This window comes from Vulpes lagopus, chromosome 20, assembly GCF_018345385.1.
Source record: "Vulpes lagopus strain Blue_001 chromosome 20, ASM1834538v1, whole genome shotgun sequence".
Taxonomy (NCBI): domain Eukaryota; kingdom Metazoa; phylum Chordata; class Mammalia; order Carnivora; family Canidae; genus Vulpes; species Vulpes lagopus.
The window spans coordinates 7,971,872-7,992,607 of NC_054843.1; the positions used below are offsets into that span (position 1 = coordinate 7,971,872).

The following is a 20,736-nucleotide window of genomic DNA, read 5'->3' on the forward strand; positions in this document are numbered from 1 at the left end:
TTTGAAAAAAAAGATTTTATTTATTTGAGACAGAGAAAAAGAAAGCGTGAGAGAGCATGAGCAGTGGGGAGAGGCAGAGGGAGAGAAAGAAGCAGACTCTCCACTAAGCAAGGAGCCCAATGTTGGGGGCTCAATCCTAGGACCCCAAGACCATAACCCAAGCTGAAGGCAGATGCTTAACCAACTAAGCCACCCAGCCGCCCCCAAAAGTAAAATCAAATAAATAAATAAATAAATAAATTTTAAAAATTGTCTTAAAAAAGGTGATTATCAAACATTTTGTTTTTCAAAATATTTATTTCAAGTATAAACTTATATAATGTACTATAGAGAAGAAGACAATCACATGTAAGATAGTTAAGTAATAAACTTGTGGAACACAATCATTTGATCATCAAAATATAAAAAAAAAGTGAAAATAATTTTATATTAGATCATTTGATTAAAAACAGTGTTATTTTATTCAAGTAATAAGCCCAACCCAGTCCCCAACTAAGAGTTAAAGCTCTTTTCTATCTTCCTACATCCAGTCCTTAGACGAAAATCATAAACTTTTAACCAGAATTGTGCCCTAAAACTTCATTATTTAAAGTTTCTGTTACTCATGGGAATTATTGAATTCTGTTTATTCTTCATAAGTATTTTCAAAATGCCACTAAACAAACACATCATTTGTGTTGGTACAATGATGTAAAAAAAATGACGTTAATCATTTTTTACAAAAATAGAAATACCTAAATAATGAGTCTGAGGGTAAGTGAGAGGCAGGGGTGGGTTATTTAATTCACATTGGAATAATCTGTCATGTGATGGCAGAGCGACCATAGTGAACGTGCTCTGAAAGTTGGTCCCGTCGGATAACAACCCATGTCAACACAAACCTCCTGGTCCTAGAATCCCTCCTCGACCGTATGCATGAGCGCCCTGAAGAGAATCACCAGGAGAAGCAGGCTTAACAAGCTAAGTTCTTGCTGCGAGTGCAGTGCTGGCCAGAGACCCCTGTACAGGAGGGGAGTGCAAGGTGTCTTGGCTGAGCTGTCCCCAAGGGTGGATGTGAGCCAAGTCTGGTGTCGGAGAGACACCCCATTTATTTGGGCAAAGAATGCTCAGTGCCCCCCAAGAGAGTCACCATGAGGGAGTGGACCCTTACCATCGAGGCCACTGCATCCTTCAGATCTCCAGCCGGGGTTTGTCAGCTGGCCTCTGCCCTTCCCTCCTGAGCCATTCTCCACCCGACCTTCTGCCTCCTGGCACTGAAGTTTCAAAGACTGGGTCTCTTCCTCTTGTTCTTCGTCGTCTGGATCCGATTCATCGTTGTAGAAGTGAATTGTGGCTTGCACTGGGAAACTGGCCAGCACTTTTTCCCCAGAACTCTGCAGATATTCTTGGCGCTTTGAAATGGGTAAATAAAGTCTAATATTTAAGAAACAAATACACCATTAATCACCATGAAACGAGCTAAACTCCACCTAGCAGGTCCTTTTCCCCAGAAGCATCTAGCTCCCAATCTCCCTCCCCGATCTTGCCTTCGCGGCACACACTGTTTTCTAAATCATCAGAACCCAAAACCATGGGGAGGTGGAGAGACCTGGCAAGGAATCCTATACAGGTTCGGAAATGAGCTCTCATCTGAGTGAGCAAATCAATCCAGACCAACACGGGGAAAAGGGTGTGCTTTCAAGAAGGGAAAAGGAAATTGAAACAGTGAGTTTCAGGATGAAGAGTTTCATTTTGATTGAATGGAGAACTTGGCGTATCCTGGAGAATACAGGTCCTACGTAGGTTAGGCCCTCACTCCCTCCAACACCCCCAAGCATGAGGAATGTTGTGACACTTTGGGCTCAGGAAGAAATTTGACTCTGAAACCCCAGTCTAGAAAAGCAGCTAATTTTTCTGTACGTTGCTATGGAGAAGCTATATGGGTGGGTTCCTGGCTTTGCCAAAACAGCAAACAGTAACCCTATGTGTCTAAAGAAAAGGAAGGAAGGAAGGAAGGACCGGTGGGGAGGGAGGGAAAGAACATAAATATATAAATTTGGAACTCTAAAGATCTTATTTATTTGTTCATGACAGACACAGAAAGAGAGGCAGAGACACAGGCAGAGGGAGAAGCAGGCCCCATGCAGGGAGCCCGATGTGGGACTCAGTCCCAGGACCCTGGGATCATGACCTGAGCCACCCAGGCATCCCATAAATTTGGAACTCTAAATCCAGGTTTTGTAGAATTTAGGATTACAGTTATACATAGAAAGTACTTGAACTATCCCTCACTCTCTCCATAATTCCTTATTCTAGTACCTTTCACTCACTAATTTATTTGCATTTTCCCCCTGAGGTCTTCTGAGTAACTGAGAGGGATTACCATTTGATCACTATTTATTTGCAAAGCTGATTTCTTTTTCATTTTTTAATTTTTAAGTAATCTTGATGCCCAGTGTAGGGCTTGAAACTACAACCCCAAGATTAAGAGTCAGACACTTTATCAACTGAGCCAGCCATGTATCCTTAAAAAAAACGATTTTTTTTTTTTTTAAGATTTTATTTATTTGACAGAGAGAGAGCATAAGCAGGGGGAGTGGCAGGCAGAGGGAGAAGGAGAGGGAGAGGGAGAAGCAGGCACCCTGCAGAGCAAGGAGCTCAGTGTAGGACTGATCCCAGGACCCTAGGATCATGACCTGAGCCGAAGGCAGATGCCTAACCAACTGAGCCACCCAGGCGCCCTGCAAAGCTGATTCCAATTTTCCTCTTTTTGGATAGAGAAGCAAAGAAAGAGAGAAAATACCCTGCTATAAATAACACACAACAATTTTGAACTGCCAAAGATTTTTGAACCTCCAGGGCACATTTGGCAACATCTGGAGACATCTTTGGTTGCCACAACTGAGAAGCTACTAGCATGTAAAGGGCAGAGGCCAGAGATGCTGGCCTAAAATGGATGAAATGTGAGAGGGATACAGAGTAAGGCCCTGACCACCACCGAGACCACGGGAGAACCAACCACCCAATCCCTCATTCGATCACACATATATTTTGAAGGTTTACTTTGCTCTAGACAATATACTAACTGATATCCTGGGAGAGAAATGGAAATGTCCTTAAATATTTAAGAAGCAGATACGCATGTATAATTCATATTCAATTAAAATTAACACAAGACATAATATGTAATGAAAAGCGCAAACAGAAGACATCAAGGAAAGAGGTCAATCCAATTTGCAACTGGAATGCTGAATGGATGAATAAATGAATGAATGAATGAATGAATGAATGAATGGATTTCAGAAATCCAACAAAACAGCCTTGAAGTTCCTTGGGATAATAACTAAATATTAGAGAATATACTGAATTATTTCCCACTTTGTTGAGAATGTATACAGTTGAAGACACTCAAGTGTCCTTATGCTTCTATCAAAAGGAAATCACTGATTTCCTACTGGGAAGTCACATTACCTTACAGGATGCTGAAACCCAAAGGCCCCCTTCGATCCAGGACTTTCTCGGTCACCTCCAGGGTCGAGCTGTAAAGACAGACACATAGGAACACAGACATAGTCAAGCACCTCTGAGATAGCATACTGAAATTCTAAAAAATAAAATCTAAGTAGTCTGCACTTCTTAGTATCAATACCAGTTTTATTTTATTTTTTTAAATATTTAGTTATTTATTTATTCATGAGAGACACAGAGAGAGAGGCAGAGACACAGGCAGAGGGAGAAGCAGGCTCCATGTAGGGAGCCCGATGTGGGACTTGATCCCAGGACCCCGGGATCTCGCCCTGAGCCGAAGGCAGATGCTCGACCACTGAGTAACCCAGGTGTCCCTCAATACCAGTTTTAGAAACAGTTTAAACACCTTCACAGGAGTTGATAAGCCCCCTCCCTCTTCCTGTTGTCAGTGATGTCCTGGCCACTGGGATTCAAAGACAGAAAGATGAATCCTTCAGTTGAGGCTTTTAAAATCTAATGGGATGGGGCACCTGGGTGGCTCAGTTGCTGAAGCATCTGCCTTTGGCTCAGGTCACAATCCTGGGGTCCTGGAATCGAGTCTCCACTGGGCTCCTTACTCGGCAAAGAGCCTGCTTCTCCCTCTCCCTCTGCCTGCTGCTTCCCCACTTGTGCTCTCTCTCTGTCAAATGAATAAATAGGATCTTTTAAAAAAATACATCTAATAAGAAAAGACACACACGTAGACACATGACTACACGACAAAGCCTTGTAGGCAAATGACTACACTACAAAGCCTCGTATAGCAAGATGCCAAGAAAAGGTTCATGGAGAGGCCTGGCAGAGATGTCATCAGTATTTGGGTGTGCAAATCGGAGACCATTCCAGAGGGGAGCCTCAAATCCTGAGGGGCTAGACAACAGAGAGCAGAGGTAGGGACGGCTGAGGGGCCCAGCATGGCATGAACAAGAAGCTGTGTTATTTAATGGGCTCCAACAGGAAGCTGGCTCTTGATTACAGGATATTTTTTTTAAGATTTTATTTATTTATTCATGACAGACGAGAGAGAGAGAGAGAGAGAGAGGGAGAGAGGCAGAGACACAGGCAGAGGGGGAAGCAGGCTCCTTGCATGGATTGAGACGTGGGACTCATCCCAGGATCACACCCCAGGCCAAAGGTGGTGCCAAACCGCTGGGCCACCGGGGCTGCCCTGATTACAGGATATTTTGAACACCTACTTTGGAGTCTAGGTTTCACTCTGGAGACAGTACTAGAGACCGTTGCTGACTTTTTTAGGACTTTATTTAATTATTTATTTATGAGAGATACAGAGAGAGGCAGAGACATAGGCAGAGGGAGAAGCAGGCTCTCTGTGGGGAGCCTGATGCAGGACTCGATCCCAGGACCCCGGGATCATGACCTGAGCCAAAGGCAAGACGTTCAACCACTGAGCCACCCAGGGGCCCCCTTTGCTGCTCTTTGAGCCTGGAGTTCAACAATCAGATTTGTATTTTAAGGAGAATGGTGGCCTGTGGGAGCAGTGCACAGCCTAGATTGCAGAGATAAGGGCTCCGGGACACCCAGCAAGAAGGGACAGATATTTGACCAGTGGCAGGAAAGGAAAGGAAAGATGAGGGATCCCTGGGTGGCGCAGCGGTTTGGTGCCTGCCTTTGGCCCAGGGCGCGATCCTGGAGACCCGGGATCGAATCCCACGTCGGGCTCCCGGTGCATGGAGCCTGCTTCTCCCTCTGCCTGTGTCTCTGCCTCTCTCTCTCTCTCTCTCTGTGTGACTATCATAAATAAATAAGAATTAAAAAAAAAAAAAAAAAGGAAAGGAAAGATGAATGCCAAGGTCACTTCAGTAGTATTAAAAAAAACAAAACAAAACAAAACAAACACTTAGCCATTTTACATCAAGAGTGGAGGAAAGGGAAGCCAGTCTGAGCAACTAAGGGCAACACTGATGGAGAAAAGACACAAACAAGGGAGAGAGCGAGCCAGGTTGTACATGCTGTGACCAGCATAGGCCTCAGGGAGGTGAAGGGACAGTCACACTACCTGTCCCGGGCTGATCCCCCTTCTGCCCAAATTCGTGAGGCCCTGAATCTCAACAAACTTGGCCTGAACTGTAGCCAGAGTATCTGAGCAGCTGAGAAGCTGGAAATTGCCATTTGATCTCAGAGCTCTCTGAAAGTTTTAGTGACTATAGAAAGCGCCGAGTGGGGCATCTCGGGACAGTGCATCCGGGGACAGCTTGAAAATGAGCTGAAACGGGCTGGGGCAACGGATCAGAATCCCCAGCCCTTGGGTTGCATGGAGTTTAGCGTGAACCAGACAAGCAGTAAGACAAAAGCTGTAGAGCACGACAAGGAAGGACTGTGAGGCTTCTTTGTCACCAACGATCATCGCATCCATTCCATCTCGCAATGACAGGTGTGTGGCCTTTGTGAACAAATGTCATTATATTTTATCAACCATAGTTTTTACAATATGCTGTGGCAAGAGAAGTTAGGGAAAGAAAATGAGGTTCTTTGAATAGTATTGTCTCAAAAATGAAGTTCACTTTTTATTTTTTTATTTTTAAAAGATTTTATTTATTTATTCATGAGATATACAGAGAGACAGAGGCAGAGACACAGGCAGAGGGAGAAGCTGTATGGAGCCTGACATGGGACTCGATCCCGGGTCTCCAGAATCAGGCCCTAGGCTGAAGGCGGCGCTAAACCACTGAGCCACCTGGGCTGCCCTGAAGTTCACTTTTTAAAAAAATATTTACTCATTTATTTGAGAGAGAGAGAACAAACAGAGAGGAAGAGAGAGAGGGAGAAGCAGACTCCTGGTGGAGCAGGGAGCCCAATGGGTCCTCGATCCCAGGACTCTGGGACAACGACCTGAGCCAAAGGTAGATGCTCAACCACTGAACCACCCAGGTGCCCCGAAGTTCGCTTTTTGAGGACTCCAGAGAATCACGTTTGTGTTAGGCTCTGTAATTATAAAATACCTCTAAAGCTCATTACCACAGTAAGCAATCCTGGGCTGTCAGAGGCCACTTTACACCCTGTGATGGGAGAGCATCTAACGCAACGATGCAGTCTTTGGTGGAGGCCAAAAGGTAGTATTAGTAGAGAGAAACAGCTTCCTTTAAGTGAGTAATTCTGTGAAATACAACAGACCAGTAAAAACTGTAAAACTTGATTCCCCAACACACACAGCCTTAAAAACTTTATGCCACAAATATCTTCTAATTAAAGATCACTTTCTGATGACAGAAACGTCTAAACATTCACACTTCGATAATTCAAGGGGATCAGAAATGTATATAAGGAAAGGTGTGTGTGTGTGTGTGTGTGTGTGTGTCCTTAGGAGTTAAGAGAAGAGATACAAGGGCAACTCGGGTGGCTCAGTGGTTTGGCGCCGCCTGCGGCCCAGGGCATGGTCCTGGAGACCCAGGATCGAGTCCCTCATCGGGCTCCATGCATGGGGCCTGCTTTTCCCTCTGCCTGTGTCTCTGCCTCGCTCTCTCTCTCTCTCAAGAGTAAATAAATAAAATCTTAAAAAAAAGAGAGAGAGACAGAGGAGATAGAAGCCGACTTTCATTAGTCTCCGGTTCTCCTCCCCACGCAGCCTGACTCCCATACAGCGATGGCGGGGGAGGCCTGTACAATGGGAGGCTGAACCCATCAGAACAGTCCCTGACCTCTCCTTCCAGGAAATCACCTCCCTTGCAAGGTGGCCAAGTGGCCAGGGAGGAAATGTCACAGAGGTCACCGAAGTCTTAGGCTACCGCTCGTTTTCTCCAGGCAGGAGAGGGAGACTGCTCCCCAAGGGGGGGTAGGGGCTACCGAACGGGTGAGGGTGACTCCGGTGATCAGGGCACAGGGTCTTGAACCCCACACTCAAAATTTCTCAATTTCTCCAGAAATACACAAGAGGGCTCTGCAACCAAGGGCTTCTCCCGCGTTGTCGGGAGAGGGCGCTGTGGAGCAAGAAGCGCGCCCGTCGGTGCCAGGCTGCGCTCCCCGCGCCCGGGGTCGGGAACCGTGTGCGGGACGTGGAACCTGCGGCCGCCGCGGCTGTCCTCTCCGCCTGGCCGGGGGGCTCTGCAAACAGCTGGCCAGGCAAGCCCCCTCAGCGCACCCCCCCAATCCACGGACACAACTGCTTCATGCAGTGTGCCATACCCACCACCAACTAGCAACTTCCTACAGCTTGACACTTTTCTCCAAGTAATCATTTTTCTCACAAATAGCCTTTTTTTTTTTTTTTACAAATAGCCTTCTCATCATAATTGGAAAAAAAACCCCACCTGCATTACAGGCTCTACTATAGTATTTTTATTCTTGCAACAACTGATAGGCTCCATGTACATTTCACTTAACAAAAAATTGGATACTTGTAAACTTCTATAATTTCTCCCTCTCCCAAGAACCTTTTAAATCTTATGTTTAAAGGGGCGACCGGGTGGCTCCGTGGTTGAGGGTCTGCCTTGGGTTCAGGGCATGATCCCGGGGTCCTGGGATCGAGTCCTGCTTTGGGCTCCCCGCAGGAAGCCTGTTTCTCCCTCTGCCTATGTCTCTGCCTCTCTGTGTCTCTCATGAATAAATTTTTTAAATAAATCTTTTTTTAATAAATTTATTTTTTATTGGTGTTAATTTAAAAAATAAATCTTATGTTAAGAACTTAAGCTTGAATGCAAAAGATGTAGTAACTATTTCCCATTATTTAGATATTGTCTGTAGTTAATAATCTGGGCTACAGAATCATACCCCTCAATTTGATACAGATTGTATTTGTTTCATTTTTAAAAATCACAGTAACAGTTAAAATTTCCATTATCCAGGCTAATTGAACAAAGTATCAAAATATCAAAATACAGTCAAAGGTCAGCTTTCGTGCACCTGAGTTTCTTATCATATTACAAATAACTGCACACATAACACGTACCACATGTTAGGGAAACGAAACGCATGGTCCTTCCCAGCCTGATTAGCTCTTCGGCATTATGAAAGCCATCAACTTACATTTTAAGATTTTTTAAAAGGAAAGGTAAAGTCTCCGAAAGCAAGCCATTCCTTCAATAAGTATAAAGCAACTCAATTACCAATGGAGGAAACAAAAGAAGAGTGGTGGAGATTAGTCTTTAGGCACAAAGCCCTCAGCTGGAGTGTATTTGCTCAGACAACATGAATTACCCCAGGAGTGCTTGCAGACTGGGCAAAAGTACTTCACAAAGGGCCAGCTGGTGGGGGCATTTAACCGTACCTTCTGGGTACCCCACACTGGTCTCTGACCCTATTTGCATTGTGGTACCAGCCACCAGTAATGCCACGCTCAGAGAGGGGACCAGGGCCGCCTTCTCCCCTCCTCTCTCTACCTGCTGGTTTGCAGAAGGGCAAACTCAACATAAAAGAAATCTCTTAAAAAAAAAAAAAGAAAAGAAAAGAAATCTCTCTTACTCTTTTCTAGAACTCTCTTACAATGCCCTTGAAAGAGCTATGCCATAGTGGCTCTGCCTTTCAAGAAAGCAGCAAGCAGGAGCCCAGTCTATACATGTGACTCAGGTGGGGTCCACAGCCGGCTCACCCAGGCTCCCTCTCCCCTCTCCCCTGCAGTAGGGGACCAAGGGAGGCCCAGGGGACCCTCCATGGTCATTTTTGAGTTGTGCCACTTTCGGGCTGAATCGTTTGATAACGACAATGCCCACCTTTACCTTACCGGGCTTCCAGATCTGGTCAGCTCAGCTTCTTGGGGTGTCAGGATCCAAGGTCTCCACGGTGTGGGGCTGGAAAGGCAGGGACCAGAGGTGAACCCCAGCATTTTCTGGTGTCTTTCAGAATCATATCATGAGAGTTAATATTCTTATCAATTCCAATGTTTGCCTGAGAAAGGGTCACTGGAGACCTCAGGAAGTTCTATCTGTGGATAAGCTGGTGCCACTTGTGTTTTTTTTTTCCTCCTGCCACATTCTCAGTCTTCCGCCTTCCCTGGGCTTTGAGAAGTCCCAAATCTGATGCAATTATCAGGGGACGCAGGGGTTGAGGGATTTCCCTCCCAGCCTGCCTAGATTCTTCAATCTGCCTAGATTCTTCCCCGCTGCAGCTGCTACTTTGTTGCTCGTGAATTTCAACTGCAGCCCCTCTGGGGCTGAAGGACCCGGACCCTGCGGAGAGGACCCCACGGGGTTCTACGATGCAAAAGGCCGGGAATGGGTTTCTGCTCTCGGGCTGCCTACCCACCCGCCCCTTCCACGCTTGCCCCGGTGAATCTGATTTTAACTGCACCGTCTTGAAAGGCTGAGCCCCAAGCGCAGGACAAACAAAAACCGCGCTCAAGAGTGTGACAGTCAGCGCGAGGGGGTCCCCAGCACCGCCGGCTGGAGGCCCCGAGGCTCAGCGCTCCCAGCCCAGGGCGCTTCGGGGCTGTGAACCGGAGCGTGGGCCGGTTTGCTCGCGGGGCGCCTCCCGGGGCCACCGGACACCGGCAGGACCAGGGGGCTCCGGGCCCGCCCGGGTTCTGGGGGCTCAGGGCGCTGCAGCGTCCGCTCTGCGCCCCCCGGTGCGTCCCGGGGCCGCGGGGACACCCTCACCTCTCGGGGCTCCGGGGACCGTCCGCGGGGCAGTGACAGGCGCGCCCCCGCGCCTCCCGGGCTCCGGCCGCCGCCTCGGGTCTCATGGTGCCCGCGCAGCCCGCGCCTCTCCAGCGGCGCCGGGGCCACGGCCGCGCCTCCAACCGCTCGGGCGAGGGCGCTCACCTACCAGGGCGCGCGGCGCCAGGTTTAAACACGGGGGCGGGGCGGCAGGGGACGAGGGACGCCGGGGAGGGCGCAGGGGAGGCCCCGGGAGGGGACGGGGAAGCCGGAGAGGGGGCGGGAACCACACGGGCTCCCGACCGGGCGCCGGGCGGGGGGAGGGGTGGGGAAGGGAGGGCGGAGGGGGGGACTGGGGGGGAAGGGAGGGGGGTGGGGGGAAGGGACGTGGGAAGGGAGGGGGTGGGGGGAGAGGGGAGGTGGGAAGGGACGGGGTGGGGGGAAGGGAGGTGGGAAGGGACGGGGTGGGAGTAAGGGAGGTGGGAAGGGAGGGGGTGGGGGGGAAGGGAGGTGGGAAGGGAGGGGGTGGGGGGAAGGGAGGTGGGAAGGGAGGGGGTGGGGGGAAGGGAGGTGGGAAGGGACGGGGTGGGGGGAAGGGAGGTGGGAAGGGACGGGGTGGGGAGTAAGGGAGGTGGGAAGGGAGGGGGTGGGGGGGAAGGGAGGTGGGAAGGGAGGGGGTGGGGGGAAGGGAGGTGGGAAGGGAGGGGGTGGGGGGAAGGGAGGTGGGAAGGGAGGGGGGTGGGGGGAAGGGAGGTGGGAAGGGAGGGGGTGGGGGGAAGGGAGGTGGGAAGGGACGGGGTGGGGGGGAAGGGAGGTGGGAAGGGAGGGGGTGGGGGGAAGGGAGGTGGGAAGGGACGGGGAGGTGGGAAGGGTGGGGGATAAGGGAGGGGGAAGGGACAGGGTGGGAGGGGGAAGGGAGGGGGGAGAATGGCGGTGGGAGGGAGGGGGAGCCTGGGGGGAGGGAGGGGGGTAGGGGGGAAGGGAGGTGGGAAGGGACGAGGGTGGGGGGAGAAGGGAGGTTGGAAGGGTGGGGGAGAAGGGAGGGGGTAAGGGAGGGGGTGGACGGGGGGAAGGGAGGGGGAAAGGAGGGGGTGGGGGAGAAGGGAGGTGGGACGGGAGGGGGATGGGGGAGAATGGCGGTGGGAGGGAGGGGGACACTGGAGAGAAGGGAAGGGGGTGGGGGGAGAAGAGACGTGGGAGGGGGTGGGAGGGGGTGGGGAGAAGGGGGGTGGGGGAGAAGGGGGGTGGGAGGGAGGGGAAGGGAGAGGGTTAGGGGAGAAGAGAGGTGGGAAGGGACATGGGAAGGGAGGGGGATAGGGAAGGGGGAGAAGGGGAGGGTAGGGGGGAGGACGGGGTGGGAGGGGGGACATGGGAAGGGAGGTGTGGGGGAGAAGAGAGGTGGGGGGAGGGGGTGGGGGGGGGACGGGATCTCCGTGGAGAGGACTCAGGAAGCTCGGGGCGAGGGTGAGGAGGGACCAAGGAAACCGAGGGAGGGTCGCCAGGGGCGGCGGCAGAGGCTCGGATCGCGCGGGGAGGAACTTGCGGGGGGTGGCGTCTGTAGGGCCCTCCCCCCCGGGTCACCTCTGGGGTCGGGCTGGCGGGGCGCTCGCCCAGGGCCCCCCCCCCCGGCTGCGGCAGCGACGGGGTCCCCGGCTTCTCCCCGCCGGTCCGGGCTCCCCGTGGCCCCAGGGAGCGTCCAGGTGCCCACATTTCCGGAGGAGCTCACGTCCGCCCCTTTGCAGCGGCGCGATTTGGGGGCGCGGCCTCGACGCCCCGCGACCCTCGCGGAGCTGGAGCTGGAGCTGGAGGTCGGGCGCCCCGACGGCGCTGCGCGAACCGGGAGGGCGGGGCCGCGGCTGCGCTTCCAGGCGGTGGAAGGGCGCGGGGAGGGGAGCGAGCGCAGAGCGCAACTCCCAGGGCCGCGGTGTGCGGGAGAGCTCGGGGCTCCGCGGGGGGGGGGGGGGGGGCTTTCCCCCGGGAAAGCGCCTGGCTGAGCCTGCAGCCAAGGGTGCGGGGCCCTGAGCGCACTGCCCCAGGCCGCGGGGCTCATGGGGGGCCCCCCACCCCGGGCCCCCGCAGGGCCAGGTGGCAGGAATGCTGGTTTACCAGTTGCCCCGGCGACGTCCGGGGGGGGGGGGGGGGCTTGGTTAAACAGCATCTGCGTCCTCCGCGCCCCCCTGACCCTGGGTTTGAGAACTGGAGCTTGCTGTATGGGATTTAAATTAAAAGGAAGATAAAGGGATCCCTGGGTGGTGCAGCAGTTTGGCGCCTGCCTTTGGCCCGGGGCGCGATCCTGGAGACCCGGGATCGAATCCCACATCGGGCTCCCGGTGCATGGAGCCTGCTTCTCCCTCTGCCTGTGTCTCTGCCTCTCTCTCTCTCTCTCTCTCTCTCTCTGTGACTATCATAAATAATAAAAAATTAAAAATAAATAAATAAAAGGAAGATAAATCCATGAACTTCAGAAACAAAAATATCTCCCCGTGTTCTTTTCTTCAAAGCAACAGGTTTCTGACCATGATTAAACCTAATTAGAGGCAGAGAGGGAAAAGTAATAACCTTATTATATACAAGTTCATACACATGATGAAAGAAGACACTGATTGTAACAGCGGTAGGGAAAGCCACAGAGTAACATCAGTGGACGTTACACCCGTAAAATACTATATTGAACGTTGGCAGCCCTTGTGGGTGCCTTCAAATGAATGTCTTTCAGGGAACCTGTGGCAATATGGTCAGGTCACCTTTCTGAGGAAGTATGACAACATACATCACACGCCTTAAAAACGATCACCTAGGGACGCCTGGGTGATTCAGCAGTTGAGCATCTGCCTTCAGCTCAGGGCGTGACCCCGGGGTCCTGGGATCGAGTCCTGCACCGGGCTCCCTGCAGAAAGTCTGCTTCTCCCTCTGCCTGTGTCTCTCCCTCTGTGTGTGTGTGTGTCTCATGAATAAATAAATAAAAACTTAAAAAATTTATAAATCAATCAATCAATCGGTCACCTCTTGGAGCACCTGAGTGGTTCAGTTGGTTAAGTGGCTGACTTTGACCGAGGTCATGATCCCAGGGTCCTGGGATGTAGAATTGCATGGGGCTCCCTGCTCAAGGGGGAGTCTGTTTCTCCCTCCCCTCTACTCCTCCCCCCCACCATGCTGTGTCTCTCTCAAATAAATAAATAAATAAATTTTTTTTTTTTTTAAAAAGGTCACCTCTTGGCTCAGTGATTCTTCTTTAGGGTCTATATTAAAGATGTATTAATTTATAGGGGGATGTTCATCATAGTGCTATTTACAATGTTGAAAAATATGCCTAAACCTATGGCAATGACGAAGCAGTGATGAAATATCACGCAGCTTAATAAAAATGTTTATTGAGTTTTGAACAGCACGGTTATACATATAACGTCAAAAGAACAAAATTGGATGAGTGGGATCCAAACAACACAGAACCTATAAATGACAAAACAGAAGTGGCTACTGAGTACTGTGACAACTAAGGAATTTATTTATTTGTTTGTTTATTTATTTTACTGTTAACCCGAGGTCAAGAGTCCCACACTCTACTGACTGAGCCAGCGAGGCACCCCACTAAGGATTTTAAAACACTTTAAAAATATTTTCTAAATTTTCAACAATGAGCATATATTTTTGTGTGGTAAAATATACATGACAACATTTACCATTTTAACCATTTTCAAATACAACTCAGCAACATTAACTACATTCACATTGTTGTGCATGCATCCCCATTATCCATCCTCAGAATGTCTTCATCATCCCAAAGTGAAACTCTGTCCCATTAAACACACAGCCCCCCTTTCCCTCTCCTCCAGCTCCCAGTACCACCATTCTACTTTTTGGGCTGCGGCTCTGACTATTCCAGGCACCTCATATAATTGGAATCTTTTGCTCCTTTTTTGGAGTACATAATTAATTTTATAAACTATTGATTTAATCCTCATCCCAACTCCACAAATAGGCATTATCCTTTTCTTTTTCTTTTTTTATAAATTTTTAAATTTATTTATGATAGTCACAGAGAGAGAGAGAGAGAGGCAGAGACACAGGCAGAGGGAGAAGCAGGCTCCATGCACCAGGAGCCCGACGTGGGACTCGATCCCGGGTCTCCAGGATCGCGCCCTGCGCCAAAGGCAGGCGCTAAACCGCTGCACCACCCAGGGATCCCCGCATTATCCTTTTCTTACAGATTAAGAAACTGGGGTTCAGAGAGGCTAGGTAACTGGGGTAAAGTCACCATCTGGTTAGACTCACCTCTACGGGGCTTCGGGGACCGTCCGCGGGGCAGTGACAGGCGCGGCCCCCGCGCCTCCCGGCCCGGGCCGCCGCCTCGGGTCTCATGGTGCCCGCGCAGCCCGCGCCTCTCCAGCGGCGCCAGGGGGCCACGGCCGCGCCTCCAACCGCTCGGGCGAGGGCGCTCACCTACCAGGGCGCGCGGCGCCAGGTTTTAAAAACACGGGGGCGGGGCGGCAGGGGACGAGGGGACGCCGGGTGAGGCGCAGGGGAGGGGTGGGCCCCGGGTGGGGGACGGGGAAGCGGAGAGGGGGCGGGGACGACACGGGCTCCCGACCGGGCGCCGGCGGGGGGAGGGGGTGGGGGGGAAGGGAGGGGGTGGGGGGGGAAGGGAGGTGGGAAGGGAGGGGGTGGGGGGGAAGGGAGGTGGAAGGGAGGGGGTGGGGGGGGAAGGGAGGTGGGAAGGAGGGGGTGGGGGGAAGGGAGGTGGGAAGGGACGGGGTGGGGGGAAGGGAGGGGGAAGGGAGTGGGAAGGCAGGGGAGACGTAAGGGAGGTGGGAAGGACGGGGTGGGGGGGAAGGGAGGTGGGAAGGGACGGGGGGTGGGGAGTAAGGGAGGTGGGAAGGGAGGGGGTGGGGGGGGAGGAGGGTGGGAAGGGAGGGGGTGGGGGGAAGGAGAGGTGGGAAGGGAGGGGGTGGGGGGAAGGGAGGTGGGAAGGGACGGGGTGGGGGGGAAGGGAGGTGGGGAAGGGACGGGGGTGGGGCGAAAGGGCGTGGGACGGGAGGGGGTGGGGGGGAAGGGAGGTGGGAAGGGAGGGGGTGGGGGGAAGGGAGGTGGGAAGGGAGGGGGTGGGGGGAAGGGCGGGGGAAGGGAGGGGTGGGGGGAAGGGAGGTGGGAAGGAGGGGGTGGGGGGGGAAGGGAGGGGGTGGGGGGGGAAGGGAGGGGGTGGGGGGAAGGGAGGTGGGAAGGAGGGGGTGGGGGGGGAAGGGAGGTGGGAAGGGAGGGGGTGGGGAAGGGAGGTGGGAAGGAGGGGGTGGGGGGAAGGGAGGTGGGAAGGAGGGGGTGGGGGGGGAAGGGAGGTGGGAAGGGAGGGGGTGGGGGAGAAGGGAGGTGGGAAGGAGGGGGTGGGGGGAAGGGAGGTGGAAGGGACGGGGTGGGGGGGGAAGGGAGGTGGGAAGGAGGGGGTGGGGGGGGAAGGGAGGTGGGAAGGAGGGGGTGGGGGGGAAGGGAGGTGGGAAGGAGGGGGTGGGGGAGAAGGGAGGTGGGAAGGGACGGGGTGGGGGGGGAAGGGAGGGGGTGGGGGGAGAAGGGAGGTGGGAAGGGAGGGGGTGGGGGGAAGGGACGTGGGAAGGGAGGGGGTGGGGGGAAGGGAGGTGGGAAGGGAGGGGGTAGAGACTCAGAGCTCGGGGCGAGGGTGAGAGGGACCAAGGTAAACCGAGGGAGGAGTCGCCAGGGGCGCGGCCAGTCACGAGGCTCGGATCGCCGCGGGGAGGAACTTGCGGGGAGGTGGCGTCTGTAGGGCCCTCCCCCCGGGTCACCCTCTGGGGGTCGGGCTGGCCGGGGCGCCTCCGCCCAGGGCCCCCCCCCCCCCCCCCCGGCCTGCGGCCCAGCGACGGGGTCCCCCGGCTATTCTCCCCGCCGGTCCGGGCTCCCCGTGGCCCCAGGGAGCGTCCAGGTGCCCCCACATTTCCGGTGGAGCTCACGTCCGCCCCTTTGCAGCGGCGCGATTTGGGGCGCGGCCTCGACGCCCCGCGACCCTCGCGGAGCTGGAGCTGGAAGCTGGAGGTCGGGCGCCCCGACGGGCGCTGCGCGAACCGGGAGGGCGGGGCCGCGGCTGCGCTTCCCAGGCGGTGGAAGGGCGCGGGGGAGGGGAGCGAGCGCAGAGCGCAACTCCAGGGCCGCGGTGTGCGGAGAGATCGGGCGGGCTCCGCGAGGGGGGGGGGGGGGGCTTTCCCCCGGAAGCGCCTGGCTGAGCCTGCCAGCAAGGGTGCGGGCCCTGAGCGCACTGCCCCAGGCCGCGGGGCTCATGGGGGGCCCCCCACCCGGGCCCCCGCAGGGCCAGGTGGCAGGAATGCTGGTTTACCAGTTGCCCCGGCGACGTCCGGGGGGGGGGGGGGGCTTGGTTAAACAGCATCTGCGTCCGCCGCGCCCCCCTGACCCTGGGTTTGAGAACTGGAGCTCGCTGTATGGGATTTAATTAAAAGGAAGATAAAGGGATCCCTGGGTGGTGCAGCAGTTTGGCGCCTGCCTTTGGCCCGGGGCGCGATCCTGGAGGACCCGGGATCGAATCCCACATCGGGCTCCCGGTGCATGGAGCTGCTTCTCCTCTGCCTGTGTCTCTGCCTCTCTCTCTCTCTCTCTCTCTCTCTCTCTCTGTGACTATCATTAAATAATAAAAAAATTAAAAATAAATAAATAAATAAAAGGAAATAAATCCATGAACTTCAGAAACAAAAATATCTCCCAGTGTTCTTTTCTTCAAAGCAACAGGTTTTGACCATGATTAAACCTAATTAGAGGCAGAGAGGGAAAAGTAATAACCTTATTATATACAAGTTCATACACATGATGAAAGAAGACACTGATTGTAACTGCGGTAGGGAAAGCCACAGAGTAACATCAGTGGACGTTACAACCCGTAAAATACTATATTGAACGTTGGCAGCCCTTGTGGGTGCCTTCAGATGAATGTCTTTCAGGGAACCTGTGGCAATATGGTCAGGTCACCTTTCTGAGGAAGTAATGACAACATTACATCACACGCCTTAAAAACGATCACCTAGGGACGCCTGGGTGATTCAGCAGTTGAGCATCTGCCTTCAGCTCAGGGCGTGACCCCGGGGTCCTGGATCGAGTCCTGCACCGGGCTCCCTGCAGAAAGTCTGCTTCTCCCTCTGCCTGTGTCTCTGCCTCTCTCTCTGTGTCTCTGTCTCTCATAATAAATAAAAAAAAAAAAAAAAGATATATCCAAGTCCTAATCAGGAACCTATGAATGATCTTATTTAAACAAAAAATTTTTTTCAGATGTAATTGAGGGTCTCTAGAGGACAGGGACGCCTGGGTGATTCAGCAGTTGAGCATCTGCCTTCAGCTCAGGGCGTGACCCCGGGGTCCTGGATCGAGTCCCACGTCGGGTTCCCTGCATGGAGCCTCCTTCTCCCTCTGCCTGTGTCTCTGCCTCTCTCTCTGTGTCTCATGAATAAATAAATAAAAAAATTAAAAATAAATAAATAAAAAAATTAAAAATAAATAAATAAATAAATAAATAAAAAAAAAAAAAAGATATATCCAAGTCCTAATCAGGAACCTATGAATGATCTTATTTAAACAAAAAATTTTTTTCAGATGTAATTGAGGGTCTCTAGAGGACAGGGACGCCTGGGTGATTCAGCAGTTGAGCATCTGCCTTCACCTCAAGGAGGTGGAGTGTTATAACTCCACAAACTGTAATGAAACTTAATAGCTGTGCATGTTTTTGCTGAAAATGTATGTAATGAAAAATAAATTCATTGGTAATACAGAATAAAGATTGTTGGGTTTTTTTTTAAAGATTTATTTATTTATTTATGAGAGACCCAGAGAGAGAGAGAGGCAGAGACACAGGCAGAGGGAGAAGCAGGCTCCATGCGGGGAGCCTGATGTGGGCCTCGATACCAGGACTCCAGGATCACGCCCTGGGCCGAAGGCAGGCACTAAACCACTGAGCCACCCAAGGATCAACAGTTTTTTTTTTTTTTTTTTTAATTTAAGTTCTTTCTGCAGGTAGAAGAATAAAATACAGTTACAAAAATAAACTGCTGTTGAGGTAGTCAGGAATTCAAAAGATTTTTGTGTTATCAAGTATAATTATTTCTTAAACTATTTTGGGGGCGTCCGAGGAAGACATTTCTGATAGAGGAAATCATTTGCCAAAGGGTATAGAAGTCATTAAAAAAAAAACTTAATTAAGTCTTTGGCTTATAAACTGGGAAAAATTGCATAGCTTCAGGTGCATGGATTCCTGCCTGGGAGGTGATGCGGGAAACAGATAAAATTGAGATTCTATTTCTTGCTCTGTTCTCTTTAATTAAAAATTCTTTTTCCTATGCTGACTTCCAGGCGTTGCTTGGAAACAAAGAGTAAAGATGTCAACCCTCAGGGTTTCCGGCTGGCCTAGGAGGAGGATACCAAAAGTCAAAACATCTCTGAGGGCAGAATATTTTTACATAAACAGTGCTGAGGACAGGCAGGGAAATGTTTCCTCTCCTTGTGTTTGGACAGACCTTGTTTCCTGTTCTCTGCTCCACAAAGTGCTCCACGACTCCCAAAGCTGATTTAGAAGCTACGAGACGTTGTTATTGCTGTTGACATTATTTTCCAAGGGATTTTTTTGGGGAGACAACACAAAAAACATATTTTTCCATGGGAATTAAGGTGCGTTGGGATATTTTTGTTTTTAAAAATTAATTTTTATTTTAAAAAATCATGGTAAGATACAAATAACAAAATCTACCATTTGATTTTTTTAAGACTTTATTTATTTATTTATTTATTTATTTATTTATTTATTTATTTATTTATTTGACAGAGAGAGAGAGAGAGAGAGAGAGAGAGAGCACAAGCAGGAAGGGTGGGAGAGGGAGAAGCAGGCTTCCCGTTGAGCAGAGAGCCCAACATGGGGCTCGATCCCAGGACCCCCATCATGACCTGAGCCGAAGACAGATGCTCAACCGACTGAGCCACCCAGGAGCCCCCAAATCTCCCATTTTAAACACTTTAATTTTCATTGAAGTGTAGTTGATGCCATGTTACATTAGTTTCAGGGGTGCAACTCAGTGATTCAACAACTCTGTGAGTTATGCTGTGCTCAGCACAAGTGTAGCTGCCCTCTCTCCCCACCCATCACTTGTACAACACCATTGACTCTATTCCCTGTGCTGTGCCTTTTATTCCCATGACTTCTATATTCCATAATTGGATTTTTTTTTCAATTTTTAAAAAAGATTTTATTTATTTATTCATGACAGACACACAGAGAGAGAGGCAGAGACACAGGCAGAGGGAGAAGCGGGTTCCATGCAGGGAGCCCAATGTGGGACTCGATCCCAGGAGCCTGGGATCATGACCTGAGGTAAAGGCAAACACTTAACCACTGACCCACCCAGGTGCCCCTTAAAATATATTTGTTTCATATATTGTCCACCCCTCTCACTGGTTTGTCAGCTCCACAGGGATGAGGCTCTTGTCTTTTTTTGTTTACTACGGTATCCTGGTACCTAGAACTGCCTCTGACATAATAGATGCCCAGCATGTGTTCACAAGTGTGTAGCAGTGACTATGGTTCGCTTTGGACAAAAAGATAGAAATATTTTGGAGTTGTCTAATTATGTATTTTGACTTAGCACCACAAATGAGAGAATATGGAAAGCAGCCTGTTTCATTCACCTATGGCACATGATAAGCAGCAGGATCTCACTTCATACTGGGCCCAAAGTAAGTGGGATGGTATTCACCTACAGTAGGTTGATTAGTGTCCCCAAAAAAGATATATCCAAGTCATGGGCAGCCTGGGTGGCTCAGTGGTTCAGCGCTGCCTTCAGCCCAGGGTGTGATCCTGGAGTCCCTGGATCGAGTCCCACGTCGGGTTCCCTGCATGGAGCCTCCTTCTCCCTCTGCCTGTGTCTCTGCCTCTCTCTCTCTGTCTCTGTCTCTCATAATAAATAAATAAAAAAAAAAAAGATATATCCAAGTCCTAATCAGGAACCTATGAATGATCTTATTTAAACAAAAAATTTTTTTCAGATGTAATTGAGGGTCTCTAGAGGACAGGGACGCCTGGGTGGCTCAGTGGTTGAGCATCTGTCTTAAAATCAGGGTGTGATCCTGGGTCTGGGATCGAGTCCCCCATCGGGCCCCCCACAGGGAGCCTGCATCTCCCTCTTTTTGTGTCTCTGCCTCTCTCTCTGTGTCTCTCATGAATAAGTAAATAAAATCTCAAAAAAAATAAAAAATAAAAAAAGGATCTCTAGAGGACATCATTATGGATTTAGCCCTAAATCCAATGACAGGTATCTTTATTAGAGAAATCATGAGTGAAAGGCAAAGGAAGATTTGAAACACAGAGATGCATGGAGAAGAAGGAGGCATGAAGACAGACAAGAGATGCTAAGGATGGCTGGAAGCCTCCCGAAGCTAAGAGAGAGGAATGCAGTGGATTCTCCCAGAGAGACTCCAGGAAGAAGGCCCCTGCAGGCACCTTGATCTCAGACTTCTGATCTCTGGAACTGTGAGAGAATAACTTTCTGTTATTTTAAGCCACCCAGTTTGTGGTCATTTGTTACAGCAGGTCCAGGACATTAATATCTCCCCCATAGTCACCTCTACACTGGCTCCCAAGTTGATGACTGTAATGAGATTCACTCTTCCAGTTGTGTCTAGAGGCAAACAAAGAAACTTCTATTACTTACAGCTTGCC

General features: G+C 51.2%; 1 protein-coding gene across 2 annotated transcripts; it reads right to left on the bottom strand.

Annotated features, from left to right (window-relative positions):
- Nucleotides 1-293: 293 nt before the first annotated feature.
- Nucleotides 294-11,843, bottom strand: RIPPLY3 (ripply transcriptional repressor 3). Of its 2 annotated transcripts, XM_041735096.1 has the most exons (5): nucleotides 11,740-11,843; nucleotides 10,032-10,196; nucleotides 9,161-9,227; nucleotides 3,451-3,518; nucleotides 294-1,413 (listed from the first exon to the last, which is right to left on the bottom strand). In XM_041735096.1, the coding sequence occupies exons 2-5, from the start codon at nucleotides 10,115-10,117 to the stop codon at nucleotides 1,107-1,109; spliced, it is 528 nt and encodes a 175-aa protein (XP_041591030.1). In that variant the 5' UTR covers nucleotides 10,118-10,196; nucleotides 11,740-11,843; the 3' UTR covers nucleotides 294-1,106. The 2 variants fall into 2 exon arrangements, with proteins under 2 accessions (XP_041591030.1, XP_041591031.1); XM_041735097.1 differs by lacking the exon at nucleotides 11,740-11,843 and having other exon boundaries at nucleotides 10,032-10,220.
- Between the last annotated feature and the right edge of the window lie 8,893 nt (nucleotides 11,844-20,736).

Coding starts and splice junctions, on each gene's coding strand:
- RIPPLY3 (XM_041735096.1), bottom strand. CDS start 10,117: ATGAGACCCGAGGCGGCGGCCGGAGCCCGGGAGGCGCGGGGGCGCGCC. Junction 9,228..10,031: donor GGTCCCCGGAGCCCCGAGAG/GTGAGGGTGTCC, acceptor CTGCCTTTCCAG/CCCCACACCGTGGAGACCTT. Junction 1,414..3,450: donor GGGTTTCAGCATCCTGTAAG/GTAATGTGACTT, acceptor CTTAAATATTAG/ACTTTATTTACCCATTTCAA.